This window comes from Gymnodraco acuticeps, unplaced genomic scaffold (assembly GCF_902827175.1).
Source record: "Gymnodraco acuticeps unplaced genomic scaffold, fGymAcu1.1, whole genome shotgun sequence".
Taxonomy (NCBI): domain Eukaryota; kingdom Metazoa; phylum Chordata; class Actinopteri; order Perciformes; family Bathydraconidae; genus Gymnodraco; species Gymnodraco acuticeps.
In genome coordinates this window covers 1,648,675-1,665,971 of record NW_022989843.1, presented here as the reverse complement: position 1 = coordinate 1,665,971, position 17,297 = coordinate 1,648,675, and the positions used below count along the sequence as shown (strand labels likewise).

At 40.7% G+C, this 17,297-nt stretch overlaps 1 protein-coding gene across 3 annotated transcripts; it reads left to right on the top strand.

Moving 5' to 3' along the window:
* The first annotated feature begins 647 nt into the window (after positions 1-647).
* Positions 648-16,751, top strand: tut7 (terminal uridylyl transferase 7). Of its 3 annotated transcripts, none has more exons than XM_034236879.1 (30): positions 648-871; positions 1,759-2,170; positions 2,430-2,584; positions 3,160-3,276; positions 3,422-3,599; positions 4,912-5,000; positions 5,463-5,514; positions 5,631-5,700; positions 5,906-6,032; positions 6,145-6,264; positions 6,375-6,503; positions 6,720-6,897; positions 7,157-7,836; positions 8,448-8,598; positions 8,881-8,967; positions 9,121-9,221; positions 9,469-9,526; positions 9,685-9,788; positions 9,884-9,973; positions 10,217-10,330; positions 11,794-11,871; positions 11,988-12,165; positions 12,459-12,506; positions 12,598-12,689; positions 12,781-12,896; positions 13,003-13,193; positions 13,377-13,450; positions 13,567-13,633; positions 14,812-14,888; positions 15,149-16,751. In XM_034236879.1, the coding sequence occupies exons 2-30, from the start codon at positions 1,780-1,782 to the stop codon at positions 15,155-15,157; spliced, it is 3,921 nt and encodes a 1,306-aa protein (XP_034092770.1). In that variant the 5' UTR covers positions 648-871; positions 1,759-1,779; the 3' UTR covers positions 15,158-16,751. The 3 variants fall into 3 exon arrangements, with proteins under 3 accessions (XP_034092770.1, XP_034092790.1, XP_034092779.1); XM_034236888.1 differs by having other exon boundaries at positions 659-871; positions 1,762-2,170; XM_034236899.1 differs by lacking the exon at positions 14,812-14,888 and having other exon boundaries at positions 649-871.
* The last annotated feature ends 546 nt before the right edge of the window (positions 16,752-17,297 follow it).

Sequence of the window (17,297 nt, the reverse complement as noted above, 5' to 3'; positions counted from 1 at the left end):
TCTGCAGGCCTACTTCATGCTACAAAAAGGATTGGGCAACGTCAAAATGTAAAAAAACAACAACATGTTGGCTATACCCTGATGTTTCACTTTATGAATATCAAATCTACATTAACAAACAATGTAGCACCTGTGTGACTTTTTGAAATATTTTTTTTACAGGAGTTGCCTCATATTTCTCAATAAATAACTCAAAACCATATGTGCCTATATGTGTTGGATTTTAAAATGTAGGCTATTTTAAAATGTAGGCTACTTTTCTTGTTTGCATTAATTTTGGCCTAGGTTTTTTGATATGCACCATTAAACCAAAACAATATTTCTTGCGCTGTAATCAGATTGTTATTATGATTCTGTGAAATGGTGTTGTTAGTTGCACATAATACACACGTGAAAGGGTGTTGTAGTGTCATTGGCTACTTGCACATGATATAAATAGGAGATGTTGAGGTGTTCCGGTGTTCCACATGTGGTTAAATAATTTAAATGTATTATTTGTAAAAATATGGTTTTCCTACCATTTTTGTAGCAAACTGTTTTATCATATTCAGAGTTATTATTCTCAAAATAGTAGCCAAGTGGAAAACAATCGTGTCATTGTTTAAACAATGGCATTCCAGTAACCTCATCCACAACTGGTTTCAGACATTTTCTGGACTGTGCTTCAGATTGCTGAAGAGATGTAGGCCTACTTAAATATTAATGATACTTCTAACAGTTACAATTATATTGTCTACTAACATTCAGAGCGACCTGTCCTGGGTTTGCTGTGGGCGGAACTACAAAACGTCTACAAAACAGACGTACTGCATCTTTCAAACTCCAGTGCAAGACGAGCGCTTCAAGTATGCCCTCTGCAGACGTACACAAGGTATTTGAATGACTTTCTTATTCGTTGCAGATAATTTTGGCTTATATTTGACTAATCGCTGCATTTGACGCCGTTGCAGATTGAGCCGTTTGAAGGAAACTATGAAATAAACATGAATGCTAGCTGTTGTTAGCTGTGTAGCTACTACCGTTAGCTGTCCTAGCTGGTAAGCTAAATATGCAACGGTAACGTGAGCTGGTTGCGCTTTATATGTAAGCAAACGTTAAATAAGGTGACTAGCACTCATTTGTTGACGGTGGGTTAGCTACATGCGTGATGAAGTGATACGCCGTCAATTAAAGAAATAAGAAGAAGTAAGGTTACTGGGAAATCAGACTGCATACGCTAATGAGCTAGCTTGAGCTAACACCATGCAAAACAAGCTTCCGAAGTCCGCCTGTGTTAAGTTAGTTAGCTAACCTTAGTGTTTGCAATGTAACTTTAGTCACCTCAATCAACCCTACGGTGATGTTATACAAGTAAGATAGATGTTTGGTAAAATGAGAATCATCATGCTATTAAGGTTAGGTTTTCCACGGGTTTCACATCCGTAGTTTAGTACTGTCATGTGTCACAGCTACAATAAAAGTTAGTTAACGGTTAACCTGCGTTTTCAGTGGGACAATCAAGTTACACGGGTCTAAAATGACACAATTTATCATCAGATATCTGTTGGCTCCACTTACTAAGCTTGAAAGTGTAGCTGTGTTTTATTTAGCTGCAAAGTTGTGCAACAGTCTGGTCTGAAATACACGATGTGATGTGAAAGCTTTGAGCAGTTGCAATACAAATGCAACTAATACTTGCTTCTTCTCCAAAAGAAAGTGCATGTCGGAATGTTCTAAACATTTTGGAATTTTTTCATATTAACTGAACATTTCTTCCAGCAGTTTTAGCAAAAGTGAACCATGGAAAATTCAGGCAGGCCTTACCGGGGTAGGCAAGGCGGATGGGAGAGAGGAGCAGGAGCAGGAGCAGAGAGAGCAGAACCCTGGAGGACCCCGGATCAGGGTCGAGGACAGAATTACAGATCGGAGGGAGGCAAGAACCAGGGTGGACCCTACCGGGCCAGTCCCAAGAAGGGAGGAATGGGGCCCATGGGCTACTCCCCTGGTGGATTCAGAGGTGGTCACAGCCCCTCACAAAAGGATGACCCTCGGTGGTCCTCGGGTCCTGAGAACAGTGGTGGGACACGAGAGGAAAACTGGAGAGAGCGCTCCCAGCAACAATGGAGGAGAAGTAACCAGGGAGAAGGGCCAAGGGACGACCGGGAGCAGGGAGGGAGAGATGAAAATGATGGTAATGGTCATAAAGCAGGTGTGGTTTAATAAGCCAGAGTGGGACAGTTTTAAGATTATCCCCACTTAACCAAGTTATAATGCAGCCGACTCTATTGACACCTTAAAATAAGATGCTTCCTGATCCAGTTAAGAGTGATCAGTGCTAATAAAGCTTGAGTCTGACTGAAGGCTAGTACTCCATCATCCATGATGTACTATACAGATTAATGATAACTTCCACGAAACTTGTTTACCATGTGTATTTTTTCTTTCCAAAGGGAGGAGACGGAGAAACAGAAACAAGAATAGAGCTTATGCTGAAGAGAACATGGGCCCTCTGATTGACGAGTCCACACTCTCAGCCAAAGAGCTGCAAACCCTTCGACAGGCAGAGAAGCGGCTTAACAAAGATGAGATCTACAGCCTGAAGAAGGTACAGGATCTGTGTGATAACCCACGATTACAGTCTTATGTTTATACGCTTTCGCTGAAATTATAAATAGATAAAAATGTATCTGCAAATATTTGATAATTGATTCTGTAATCCAGTCATAATTCGAGCGGATGTGACAAAAAAAATGGGGTTTCCCCAGTTCTTATATGTGAGAATTTGCTGCTTTTCTTGATATTGCCGAGTTGCACATTTTGATATGTATGGTTATTAAACTGTTGGTCAGACAAAAAAGACCTTAAAATAATTTGTGTTTGGCCGTCTTTCCCTGTTTTGTGATGATTTATACCAAACGAACAGGCAATGCAAAAGTTGCAGCGCTAATGTGCTTTGATAGTTTTGTTTTTTGTACATGACTAGGACTACTTTATTTGAATTGTTTCATAAAGAATGTGTGAAGTCTTTATGGGGCACAGATGAGCTAAGAATATCCATTAAAAAAAGTCGCTTTGGATAAAAGCGTCAGCTAAATGCAATGTAATGTAATGTAATAAAAGTGTAACTATTGCAGCCTTTGTCTGATCGCTGAACTTTCCTCCTTCTTTCTAATGGTTCAGAGGTCCCACAGCAACCCCAGTGCACTTTACACCTGCTCTCTGTGTGACGTTCTGCTGGAGTCTGTGTCTGACGCTTACAGACATATCAGAGACAAACGGCACAAGAAGAGGGCCAGGGTAAGAAACAGTGTTATTATGCAAATCACAGTGATGATTATAACGGTAAACATTTGTAGGCGGGTGATGCTAATGTACTCTCATGGGACTATTATTTTGCACTTAAAATTGTGTTGATGCTCTTTTTTTCCCTGTTTGTTTATAGGAGAGGCAAGAGCAGGTGATGCTCACTGAGATTCTGCCTCCTGGTCCAGAGCTGATCAGTGCAGTGAGTGCAGCATTAGAGGAGGTTGTCCGGGAACATGGGATGAATGACCAGGATGTTGAGATGAGACAATGTGTTGTCTCCATGATGCAAGACCTCCTTCTGTCCGTCCTGCCTGGTAGGTCACCTGGGGATGAAATATGTCTTAGGTAGCCATGAGACGTGACCTGATTCCTTCATGAGTGGTGATTTTGCTTTGTAGAAAGCAAGCTGTTGGCTCTTATGCTTTACTTAAGTTTATTATTTTTAGGGCCGGGACTCGATTAAAAAAATTAATCTAATTAATTAGAGGCTTTGTAATTAATTAATCGAAATTAATCGCATTTTTAATCACATATAAATATTTGACCTGAGAACAGTGAGAAGCAATTTTTTTCACATGGATTTTAGTATACCATTATGCGCATTCACACCGCAGTACTTTTCCCACAAAGGTTCATGAGAACTTAGTTCATGAGAACTCTTTGAACCTGGGGGTGGATTAGGCAAATGAAGCCGCTGACGTCACTTCTTCTTCTGCTTTGGGTTTACTGGCAGGCCGCAAACCACTTCACGGCGTATACTGCCGCCCAAAGTCCCCGGCCGGAAGTCCCCGGAGTTGGGGACTGGCTTCAGTAGAAGCTGCTGGGAGTTCCAGCAGCCTTCCGAGTAAATCGCCAGAACGCCGACACCTCCTCATCTCCACCGCTCCCATGTTTTATGTTGTGTTGCCATAAGTTAGTCTCTCTGCGTTTCTGCGCTGGGCTAATGCTAATAATGCTAATGCGAGGATAATAAAATGGCGGCTTCACAAAACTTTTTGGGAGTTTTACCGGGCGTGGTTTGCAATCCGCCCAGCCAATCAGAAATATAGCTCTTTTCTCACAAGAGAGCCGTACGAAAGTCCCTGCTCTCTAGCAGCGCTCTGCTCTCTAGCAGGGACTTTCGTGGGGGTAAAAAGGTTCTCATGAACTAATTTTAGTACCGGCTCTTTTTGGTGTGAACGCGATAAAAGAGGCTAACGTCCACGCTAGCTTCCACGCTAGCTGCTATATGTTTTGCATTGAGGTGATACTTGAGGCTTGATGTGCTGCGGTGATATGCGAATTCCTTTTTGGATAATTTGCACACAACCGTGCTCTTATCGACGCTTCCATCCGTCCGTTTTTTAAAACAACATTTCCCACTGTTGTTCACTGTGGTTTGTTGTTGTCTGAAGTCATGAACGTTAGTTGGTGCTCCAGTATAATCGGTACGCCTGAAACTCATCCAGTGAGAAACGTTCCGCGGTGCAAAAATAAGTGCGATTAAAATGCGTTAATTTTTTTAACGCGTTAATTGTTGTGTAATTAATTAATCTTAATTAACGCGTTAAAGTCCCGGCCCTAATTATTTTGTGATGTACATTCTAATGTTAACAACTGTATTCCCTCTCTTTCTATCATCTGTAGAGATCAGGCTCAGGCTATATGGATCCTCCTGCACCAAGTTTGGATTTAAGGATGCTGACGTCAATATTGACATTCAGTATCCGGCTCATGTGAGTAGCCCAGTGTGATTTCAACAGTGTGAATTAGAAGTGCAACGGATCATAGAACTTGCGCTTCACATCATGTTGCATAATTTTTTTTACAGTTTTTTGGCTCGGCTGAAAGAAGGCTGCTAGAATAACCCTTTAAACAATTTTCCTGAAAAGTGAAACTATCCCAAATTGTGTACAAAAATGTAAATATTATGCAACATCCTTAATGCATTAATGTCCTCTATAGTGGTTATGTACATAAAGATACACAATTAAAATGATTAGTGGAATGAATATTGTGCAGTTTGAAAAGACTGCAGCGGTTCAGAATTGTTCATATTGCTGTTGGATATTCATTAACACCACTATGACTTCATGATAATGAATTGTATAGTTATGAAAATATTTGAATCGCTATTATTTTGCACCTTTTCTATATTGTATATCTGTATTAAGACTAAAAGTGGAATGTATTTTCAGATGCATCAGCCAGACGTCTTGTTGCTGGTCAAGGAGAGCCTCTCTGTGAGCCGTGAGTCACCTCTTTGTTTATTTAAGCGCAATATTTGTCTTTGTTAAAACCATATCAAACGTAATGCCAGACTGTCATGGAAGTTTTAAATGGAACATGTCTTGTTGTGTTCTCAGCTATTTTCGTTGACATGGAAGCTGATTTCCATGCCAGGGTGCCTGTGGTCATGTGCAAAGAGAAAAAGAGGTTGGTATAGATTTGCTTGTCCACTTCATGTGTTAAACTCTGAATGATCTTTTGTTATTCCGTTTTTTCAGGACGTTATGAAACTACAGGAATGCGTTTTCTTACATGTAAAGAGAGAAAAAAAATGGATTGACAACTGTTCATATCAGGGTTACATTACAACACACACATGAGCAGTACATTGAAACTTATCTTTTCTCAACAGTGGCCTGACCTGCAGAGTGAGTGCTGGGAATGAAAACGCATTCCAGACCACCTCCTATCTTTCTGCTCTGTCCAGTCAGGAGCCCCTTCTCCTCCCACTGGTTCTGGGCCTAAGACGCTGGGCAAAGGTATGTCTCTGCAGTTGTGACACTGTTAGCTCATATTATACACACAACAGAAAATAATGGTGTTTTAAGCCTAACATTCTTTGGTAAAACATCATATCTCTTCCCGGCTTAGATCTGTGATATCGACCGTGCAGAGGAAGGTGGGCTGCCCCCGTACGTCTTCGCCCTCATGGTTATCTACTTCTTACAGCAGCGCAAAGAGTCCCTCTTGCCAACCTACCTGAAACAAGAGGTCTGCTTTTATGTTCACCTTTAGCTTGAAATGGAATATAGAGAAATAATATCAGTATTGGTCATTTTTGTAGTTTAATCTAATCACCTGATTTTCTTCATTTTTTTTAGATTAAGGTGTTTTCACTGAGCAGGCTGTCGGACTTCAACCTCACACACACAGAGGATGGTCACGTACACTGGGCTTACACCCCTGCCTCTAAAGAACAGCCAGCAGAGGGCTCCTGTATTAAAGGAAAGGTAACCATGACAACACTTCCTAATTTTTTTGAAGTTTGTGATAACAATTGTTTAGTTTTAATGATGAATATGCTGTTCCTAGAATTTTTTTTTTTGTATCATTGATTCACTACTGTAAAGGCTGGAACTTTATATAACCATGGGTTTCATAGTATGATATTTTTAATCCGCTCTCACTGACACCTGAAAGTGTGTAATATGTGTGATTTCTTGCAGGTTTCCCTGGTGTTCCAGAGCCCTCACCCGCCAGTGGAAGTTGGGCTTCTCTGGGTGGAAATGCTCCGCTTCTACTCACTGGAGTTCGACCTGGCTGATAAAGTAATCAGTGTGCGGACCAGCCCTGTCCTCTCTCGAGAGCTGAAAGACTGGCCAAAGAAACGTATCGCCGTGGAGGGTCAGAATCTTTCTTATTTTGTAGTCTGAATTTAGGTTTTTGCACTAAAATCACTATTAGAGCCACGCTAATTCCATGGTTGAAATAAAGAAGCAGCGAGTAAAAGATATTCCACTGTGGACTATTAGTGTGGTTCTGGGATTTTGTTGACTTTAGAGTTGTTACTATGATTCTATAACATTTTTAAAAACTCTTGTGTTTACTATTTATAACTCTTACAAGGTTTAACTTTCAGTACTATCTCCGTTTCTGTGTTCAGACCCATTTTCTGTGAAGAGGAATGTGGCTCGCACCGTGAACAGCCAACAAATGTACGAGTACATCGTCCACTGCCTCAAGAACACCTACAAGTACTTTGCCCTGCCACTCAACACGCCAGCTGCTAATGTCAAGACAAAGGCACAGCGTGGAGGGGCAAACGCAGAGGCTTCCAATGCATCGGATATCACATCAGATTTCAGTGAGCTCAGCGTCCAGTCACAACCTGCAGATCAACCTAAAGCTGGAGAAAACGGCCCTGAAGACTCCGATTGCATTATTGAAGAAGAAGAGGAAGTTGAAGAATTCAGTGACTCGGATGAAGAACGAGAGAAGGAAAAAGTTGACCAGGGTAAAAGCAGTCTCTCTGAGGATGAAGAGGATGAGGATAACAATGAGGGTGCACATAGCAGACATCACTTGGACAGCTTCACCACAGAGGATGAGGACATTTTTCCCGTGGACGAGATCTCAGGGGACGAGCTTTTGTCTGATGAGGAGGGTCCGGATCTGGACACACCGGGTTCAATGGATGACGAAGAGGTGGATATGGAACCTGTGAGCCCCTCACCAGCAACTTTATCAGAAGATGCAGTTAAGGATCAGAGCGCAGAAAATAAAAAGCAACAGAAGAAGAAGCAGACCTATGTGTTCACCAAGCAAGCGTTCACCAGGGGAAAGGTAGGTCTTACATTTGTATTAATACATTCCACTTTTGCAAGCAACATTCTTAATGTAAGGGAAACTTCTGCAGCAATGGAGAGTCAGGACTCAGATAGACACGAGGAGAGTTGGAACTTTGATGTCAAACACTGATATGTAATACAAGTATCGGCCGGAGAAATTCACATCACAAGTCACACAGTCAAAGGTTCTGACTGCACGGGTTGGTTGCCATGTCAAATCTGATCAGCCTCGCATCTTGGTAGACCCTTTAACTAGTTTACAGAGAGTCAAATCCACATATTGGGGATGGGCGTAAACACAGGAGATGTCTCTCACATCTGTGGTGCTTAGAAGCCAGCGTTCTCATAGTCGTAAAACCTCCCCTGTGCCCGCTAGGTCAGGCCATAAAACCTGGTACTATCAACATACGACTGCATTATCACATTCCTTACGGGAGATTAGAAGCAGGGTTGGTCGTAAATGTCAACACACAGAATAGATTAAATATCTAGGAGTAAAGACAGAAATATTCTTTGACACTTAATATGTATGAAAATGAATACTACATTTCAAACTTAAGAGCTTGTGTCCATCATCTAGGCTTAACTTCTCCCAATCTCCCTTAGTCCCACATGGTCGTGTGCAGTTTGTGCAAGCGCGACGGACATCTGAAGAAAGACTGTCCCGAAGATTTCAAGAAAGTGGAGCTGGATCCTTTGCCCTCAATGACACCAGAGTTTCTCGGTGTCCTCAACAAAGTCTGTGAACAGTGCCTCAGTGAGTATTATGTGATTTCAGAAATATTAAGAGATGATGAGATTATTATTATTATTGGATGGATGTTATTGTGATACCAAATACTTTTCTTCTTTTGGGTGAGGTTTGAGTCGGATTCAGTAAATAGTTGCATTCATATAAAATAAGTCAAACGTATTATTGATGTTTGCACATGTTTCCTATGACATCTTCTTCATTTCACTTTGGGGAAATCATTCAAATAAAGTGTAGGACTTGGGTCAGATCTGAGGATGACTCTTTATTTTCTTCTTCTTTTTTTAGCTGACTTCGCCCCTGATGAGCTGGAAGTGGGTGTTAGAGAGCACATCCTTCAAGACCTGGAGACCTTTGTCAGGCGGCAGTATGCAGGTGAAGGAAACCTCCGTCTGCACTGTTCAGCGTCTTTCATTTTGTACAATTTAAACTAGCATGACACTGCATTTCGTTTACTTTCATATTAACAACTCGTATTTTGGAACAGAATGCACTGATGATTAACTCAACATGTTTTCTGACGGACAGGAGCCCGGCTACAACTGTTCGGTTCATCAAAAAATGGCTATGGCTTCAGGCAGAGTGACCTAGACATCTGCATGGTGCTGGAGGGGCAGGAGACAATGGATGTAAGCTATCTGTTTAATTATAGGATGTCATTTTTGAAAGTTATTTAAGTGTGGTGACATGACAAATGTCCTACTTTCAGAAAAAATAATTTTGGTTGGTAGACAGTGTTTCTGCTTTAATCATTGAGGAATAAACACGATGAGGTCGGTGGATGTTGAAGTTATTGGTAATGGTGAATTGTCATGAGGTTTATTGTAATCTCTAAATCCATCAAAAAGTAATGATTTTCATCAATTGCTTCCACAGGACATTGACTGCATCAGCATAATCGAAAGCTTGGCGAGGATGCTGAGGAAACACCCAGGTTAGAAAGATGCTGATTTATTTTATTATGTTTAATTTGGTGAATAAAGTACTTTTGTTTCTATTGTGAGGTTATATTAACAAGCCATTTTCAGAAGTAAAAATGCAGAGTGTCAATGCATCCTTTTACACGTTTCCATATCTGCACCCCGTCACCAGGCCTGAAGAACATCCTGCCCATCACCACAGCAAAAGTGCCCATCGTGAAGTTCTACCATGTTCGCACCGGCCTGGAGGGTGACATCAGCCTCTACAACACTCTGGTGGGGCTCTTTCTTCTTTCCATCTGTTTCCTGTATACATTTGCTATTGAATAACTCTCGTATTCAAATAATGGCTTGCCAAACTTTTTGTTTAGGCCCTGCACAACACACACCTGTTGGCTTCCTATGCTGCCATCGACAGAAGAGTGAAGATCCTCTGTTATGTCATGAAGGTTTTCGCCAAGGTGAGTGTGGCGAAGACGTGTTTTGTATGTCTTTAGGGTCATATATTTTATTTTTTAACTTCCTCCTGACTGCTTTTCTGTTTTGTTTTGTTTCTTTTTGGCTTTGTTTTTGTTTTGTTTGTCTACCCTCCCTCCCAAATGTAAAGCGTCTTTGGGTTCAAGAAAAGCGCGATAGAAATAAAATGTATTATATATTACATTGTTTTACTGTATCACCATACTTTTTTGTTTGTCCCATTACAGATGTGTGACATTGGCGATGCTTCACGCGGCAGTCTCTCGTCCTACGCTTACACCCTCATGGTGCTGTTCTTTCTCCAGCAGAGAAACCCACCGGTTATCCCGGTGCTGCAAGAGGTACAAGTGACATGTTTGTTAAAAAAAAGAAATGGGTTAAAATGTATGTTTACTTATTACCAGAGGTGTGGACTCGAGTCACATGACTTGGACTCGAGTCACCAGTTTGATGACTTGAGACTCGACTTGACAAAATCACAAAACACTTGCGACTCGACTTGGACTTGAACACCAATGACTCGGGACTTGAGTTGGACTTGAGCCTTCTGACTTGAGGTGACTTAATAGCCTACTTTAATTCAGGCTCCAACACGCCGATCGCGAGATGCCGCTAGAAGAGCAGACTCCCGTCGGGGAGAGCAGAATCTTCAGCCGCTCCTACGCTTGCTGAGAATCCTTGCAGGCAGGGGCGGGTCTTTATTTAGCTGGGCCACCATGCGTCCAATCATATGTGAGGACACACTAGGATCATACCATTATGTGAAAGAAGGGTGAGGGGCACAGCAGGTGTAGTGGTACAGGCCTGCTGCACAGGGAGACGGATTTAAATGCAAGCGTGTCGGAAAAAGTCAAGAAATTTGCTAAACTGAAAAAAGAAGCTGCATTTGAATGATATTGGAGAAAGCAAACTGAGTGCAGGATTTGTAAAATGCAAATAACCTTAGGAGCAGGTTTTTTTTTTTTTTTTGTATACCACTCAGGATTTATTGTCAGAGGTGGGGGAAGTTCAGATCTTTGAGTAAAAGTACCAGAGTGTAGGAATACTCGGTTACAATAAAAAGTCCTGCATTCAAAATGTTACTCGAGTAAAAGTAGAAAAGTATTAGCATCAAAATATACTTAAAGTACCACCTGCAGGTGTTCTTTCCCCCGTAGAGACCGCCTCGCTGCACATTATCCCTTGCATAAAGATAGATTGTGGGTCCCTCATAACATGTTGTACACAGTGGAAATAAACATTCTGGTTACCTCAACATCAGGGATCTTATCCATTAAACTCCTTCGGAATCAAACGTCACGGTAGCCTTACCTACTGATCTCTCTTCAAATAGAAAAAAACACGTTACTTTACCAGCAGAGAGAAAATTGATTATTAATGTGACTAATAAAGAGCAGTTTGATTATTAAGTATTATTCTGTAATGTATAGATGTCATTACATTTGATGAAAAGCACATAATGACTTGTTTAAGACTCATTTTGTCAAAGTTTAGGACTTGAACTTGCCCATCCTGACTTGAGACTTGACTTGGACTTGAGCGCAAAGACTTGAGACTTGACTCGGACTTGCAAAACAATGACTTGGTCCCACCTCTGCTTATTACCCTATCCCACAAACTTAGATCAATGTGTAGGAATCTAAACTACCTAAAATCGCAGACTTACTCACCCGTTTGAATTAATGTGATATTTTGCATCCCAAACGCCACAAGATTACAGGCTTTTTTTTCAAGCTAGACTGAAGCATTTCTTACATTATTCCCAAGACACTCTACATTTTGAATTTCTCAACTTTTGTTGCAGATTTATGATGGAAAGAAGAAGCCGGAGGTGCTAGTTGATGACTGGAACGTGTACTTCTTTGACGATTTAAAAACGCTTGTGAGTGTTTTGGATATTAACATATTGTGTCTTAGTGCCTCTGTGAACATTTTTGTCAATATGCATATCACAGCGTGCCCTAAATATAGACCAATCCTGTCCTTTGCCACCTGCAGCCCAGTCGCTGGCCACAGGGTGGGAGGAACACTGAGACGGTGGGGGAGTTGTGGCTCGGCCTGCTCCGCTTTTACACCGAGGACTTCGACTTCAGAGAGCAAGTGATCTGTAACCGTCTGCACAGCTGCCTCACCACCTTCAACAAGCAGTGGACGTCCAAATACATCGTCATTGAAGGTCAGCTCTGGGTCCAGACTTGTACAATTAAATTATAGCGCAGAATCATGAGTATTATTCCACTGGGTAGATGCAAGGGAGTTTTTATCCTGGCTTAAACACCATCAAGTGTAAATAATAGTTTTGTCACTTTGGAATCATTAATAAATCCTGCTGTCTATCCAATTTGTTAACTCCACATCACTATTACCTATTAGTATTGTGGAGTTTGTTTTCTGAATTCAAAGGTTCTAGAGGCTTCTTTGAAATATCTTCTAATTTGTTTTGCTTTCCCTCCTCTGTTCAAATCCCAGATCCGTTTGACCTGAATCATAATCTCGGTGCTGGCCTGTCCAGGAAAAGTATGCTTATTTCTGTCTGTATCTACTGTTGTCTCAATGTCTTTGTCTCTGGTTGCTTATCTAATATGATGGTTTTTTTTCACCAAATCAGTGACTAACTTCATCATGAAGGCCTTCATCAACGGCAGGACAGTGTTTGGCACACCAGTCAAAGCTTTCCCTCCTGCGTACCCCAGCAAGATGGTTAGTGTTTGCTGTCTGAACTCTACATTTGCAGGTTTTGGTGCACTTGCCTCAGGTTTGCCTCACAATGATTTGTTCTTATTCCTCCCAGGAGTATTTCTTTGATCCTGAAGTCCTCACTGAGGGAGAAGTGGCTCCAAATGACCGCTGCTGCCGCATCTGTGGCAAGATCGGCCACTTCATGAAAGACTGTCCCCTGCGCAAAAAGTACGTATAATCACAGGTCTGATTTGGCCCTGTGATGATAAATGTTTTTTCTTCACCATCTATCGTGCTACATGTTTTTATAATATTTTGGATAATTGTATCCCAGGTCCAGGCACAGAAGGGACTCTGAGAAAAGGCCAGATCACATGAGAGACACAGCTGAGGACGGCAAGGACCAGGGCAGACACAGGGGTGAGCACTGGAGGAAAAGGGATGCACAGGAAGTGCGCTGCTGCTTCCTGTGTGGATCAAGTTCCCACATGAAGAAGGACTGTCAGCTGTACAGAAGCCCTGCAGGTATGATTCTTTTTTCTATGGCATTAAGGCCTTCCAAAATACATTTGTTTTAACTCCATAGTTGAACTTGTTAGTTAATGTCCTTTGGTTTCTATTGCATTAAGAAATATCAAATCTTATGCATTGATGTTGTTAATAAAGATTGAAAGGGCGCAATTGAGGCTTCTTCTTTTCATTTGGTAGGAAATGCCAGGATGGATGGCTTTTCTTCTACCTCTTCAGGCCACTTGAGGAATGTGAGAGAAAAGGAGAGACAGGTATGATATCAGATTGTCACAGCCAATGATTCATATTCTTGAAACATGTTTCTTCTAACAGAGACAGCTTATGTCCACTACTACACCTGTGCCTCTGTGTATCTCCCCTTTTCCAGGGTTCACCTTTACAAGAAGAGAAAAAGAAGAGAAAACCACAGAATGTGATATTAAGTCCACAAGCGGGTATGTACAAATTGCTTAAATGTTTAGATCCTTAGGGAATCAACGTTTCATTCTGATGGTACCAATGTGTGAATGTATAGGCTAACTAATTAAACAGTGATTGGAAAATGTATGAAGTACTCCTCTTCTACCAGAACGCATTATGGGGCTGCTTTCTCTTGAGCACACATTGTCAGACCATATGTGACCCGCTCTATCGAAATCAGTCGGAAGTCGCAACGGCTCATTTCAAAATAAACGTGGATTTGCATAAAAAACTATTTTTTCGGGGTTCCTGTGTTTTGTTTGATTTTAAATAAACAAAGTCTTGGCTTTCAGAATATGAAACTTTTATTTCCAAAATCACACGATAAATACATGTTTGAAGCTTGTAAAGGGACGAAGACAGGCACCTCTCATTCGCAATCTGCTCTTCCGCAACGCCGCCCCCCCTCCCTCCGGCTGACATTATGAATGTACGCATATAGTAATCATAGATAACACGGCAGGGTCCGTTACAGTTTGTTTTCATCTGATTTCAATTAAACAAAGTCTTGGCTTTCAGAATATTAAACTTGTTTCGGAAAATTCAGATGATAAATACAGCTTTGAAGCTTCGGTATAATTACAAGCGGAGAACAGAGTGATTTAACGTCACAGCAGGCATAACAACAGCTGGTGTTTCTTGTGAGGGTTTTCCCCGGGAAACAAACACAATACACACAAATGCAAAATTACACATGTATACACACACACTCGCGAGCTTCCCCCAGACCAGTAATCCAAACGAAAATATCTTCCCTTAGTAGTATTTTGATCATTTGCTCCGCTAACAATCAATCAGATCGATGGATTCCAGAGAAGAGGAAACTTTAAAGGCCTTTTTCTCAAAATTATGACTCTGTGACAGTCATTACATAATGTGACATATTTTGCTTAATATTTGGAGTAGAACAACAATCCTGATATCATTAGAAAGCTAGGAATATCCTCTTTCCAACAGTGTATACAACTCAAAATGTGTCTTCAGGTCAATGCGACTGATTTCGATAGAGCAGGTCACATATTTGCTTTATTTTTATTCTTACACCCCCGGTGATTAATTTAGGGAGACAAAGTGCTCTGTACTTTGAGCAGATATTGGTCTCAGTAAAAACTGTTGACAGTGTTTGGTTTTTTATTTTGGTCCACTTTCTTAGGGCTGTTGAGAAGAGAAAACGAAAGCAAGAAATGTTTGAAGCAGGTTCAGGTCTATCTATCTTCCTCTGAACTCCAGGTGCTAAAGATTAGCATTTTGTTCCTGTTGTGTTCAGTTGCTTTCTATATAGTCAACATATTCTTTATGCCATCTAACTTGTAACCTGAAATGTTTTTTTGCAAATAAAGCGTCAAATAAAGAAAATCCAGCGTTCAGTTTATTAGGTTGAGGCATTATGTTCTGTTTTGTTATTTAGCCTGATAAGATGGATGTTTTTTTTATTTTAATAAAATGTGTTTTTGAATACATTTTGACAATTGCTTTCTGGTCTGTTTCAGGTAGTTTAGCCTCCCGAAATGCGGGTCGCTCTGGTCACAGGAAGAGTCCGGTGGAATGAGCTGCAGCTGTGGCTACACAAGCCAGGGACTCTACTCTTGTCCAGGCAGAAAGCAACCCAAAGTCTCAGAAACCATTGAATCTCAATGGGACTGTTGGGCCAATGGGAGCCTGTTAAAAGCCAAAGCCAGGACGCCTTGACTTGAAGCCAAATAGGGCCTTTTTACGTGTTTCACCCCCCCCTATCCCACCCCACCCCAACCCAACCCAACCCAACCCAACCCAAAGCTGTCCTCCCTGGAGGAGCTTTTTAAAGCTGTCCTCCCTGGAGGAGCTTTTTAACGCTTTCCTTTTAACAAGAGAAGCCATTATGCATGCACCTCATGTCTGTTTGCCTACACTGCCAGTCAAGTTTGTTTTATACTTATTACATTTCAAACAGTTACATTGCGGATTTAGTTTAGAATCTCTTAAATTATAATAAGTAAGTTATTTAGAGGTGTCAAGTTCATGTCTAATAGTTAATTTTCTCAACGTAATAGTCCATATTTTGTAGACTACAATACATTTGTGCTATACTTGATGCTAACCTTTTTTTGTCAGTATTGGCAATTGTCCTCACAGTAAGGTAAGACCAAGTGTCCGTAAGCACTGATACAGCTGTAACACAAAGGGTCATGGTTTAGTGTTTTGACTGCTACCTTAAAGCGACTTAAGCTCAGTTTAGCTCACCTCAAATGTTTGAGATTCTACTCAAAAAATTACAGTAAAGGTTATGTGAAAATGTTCATTGGCAGTGTACGTAGTGGCAAGGATCTTTTTTATTTTTTTAACCACATTTTCTTTGAAATCCTGTTTATTTGTCCTGCACTGGCGTCCATCAGTCCGTCTCTCCTTCAGTCTAGCAAATCTATCGAAAGTTTTTATGTTGGAGAAACCACCCTGTACATATGTTTTCAGGATCATAGTTTTATTTTTGGTGACTGCTGATCCACCCCTATTACATAGATACATGCCCCTCAACTGCCTATGTTAACAGAAGGACAGTGAAACTGTGCTGTCCTCTGTTTATCCTGACCTGTATGTGTCACCACAAATGCTAGGAAGCATTGTAACATTAGTGTAAGAACATAACGTTGAGAGAGCATGACCACAAGTGTCATGCTTACACAAAACTAGAGGTAATCTCAGTTAAGTGAAGACATAAATGTATTTATTTACCACAAAAGCTTCATTTTTTTGTAATGGTGCCACATATTGGTAGCTGCACTGTGTGAGGGTACATGCCCTTAAATTATGTTGCTGCTAGTTTAATGTCTCAAAGACCTGCTTATCATTCAACTTCAAAGATGGACTATCTGGCTTTATTGTTGTCCTATAATGGCAACATTTTTATTAGAAAAAATGTGTTGTTGGTGGTATTGTAATCAAACTTTCTCATTTTAAAGTAGCTTTGTTTAAATGCCAGCTTTATTGGATATCTTTTGTTGGGACTCAATGAGAGGTTTAGTTTGTTTTTAAGTAACCCCAATCCTGCCAGGAAAAGTCGGCTTGCAATCCAGTTTGTGTCTCAAATAACTCATTAAACACAAAATCCAAACCCAGTGTGGAATATTTTTTTAATACAATTGTTTTGTCTCAAAACAATAACTCTATATCAAACTGTCAATGCATTTGGGGAACTGATAAAATGGGCAACACTGATATCGAACCATGGTAACAATTTGTTTTTCCTTCCGTCTTTGCTTACTACATTTTCGCCAATACAGCAGCTAAATAACACCATCTGTCACAATAATGTATTTTACAATAAACTGGACTGGTTGTGTTATTACATGAGTAATTATTTGATTATTCAGTATTATTATATTTTTGTCAGAAGTAGTAAAGTTGGTACAAGCTAGTCACTGTCATGATGTTAACAAGAAGACTTGTTTGCCACAAACAATTGAATTGCCCAACGGAGTATGTGTAAGTTATGTATCGACCTTGGAAACTTTGGGTAGGCAAACAACGCTGGTTTAAAGTAATGTTTTATGAAGTACCTCATTGTACACGAATACAACGAAACGATCCACTGAAGTGCCCACAGACGCATAAAGTAGTAACATAGGTTACACAACGAATAGATGTTTATCAGTGAACCCATTG

Bases quoted from the DNA above. Each gene is read 5' to 3' on its own strand.
- tut7 (XM_034236879.1), top strand. From the start codon at position 1,780: ATGGAAAATTCAGGCAGGCCTTACCGGGGTAGGCAAGGCGGATGGGAG. The intron at 8,968-9,120 runs GTGAAGGAAACC...TCTGACGGACAG, and splicing joins TGTCAGGCGGCAGTATGCAG to GAGCCCGGCTACAACTGTTC. The intron at 9,974-10,216 runs GTGAGTGTGGCG...GTCCCATTACAG, and splicing joins TCATGAAGGTTTTCGCCAAG to ATGTGTGACATTGGCGATGC.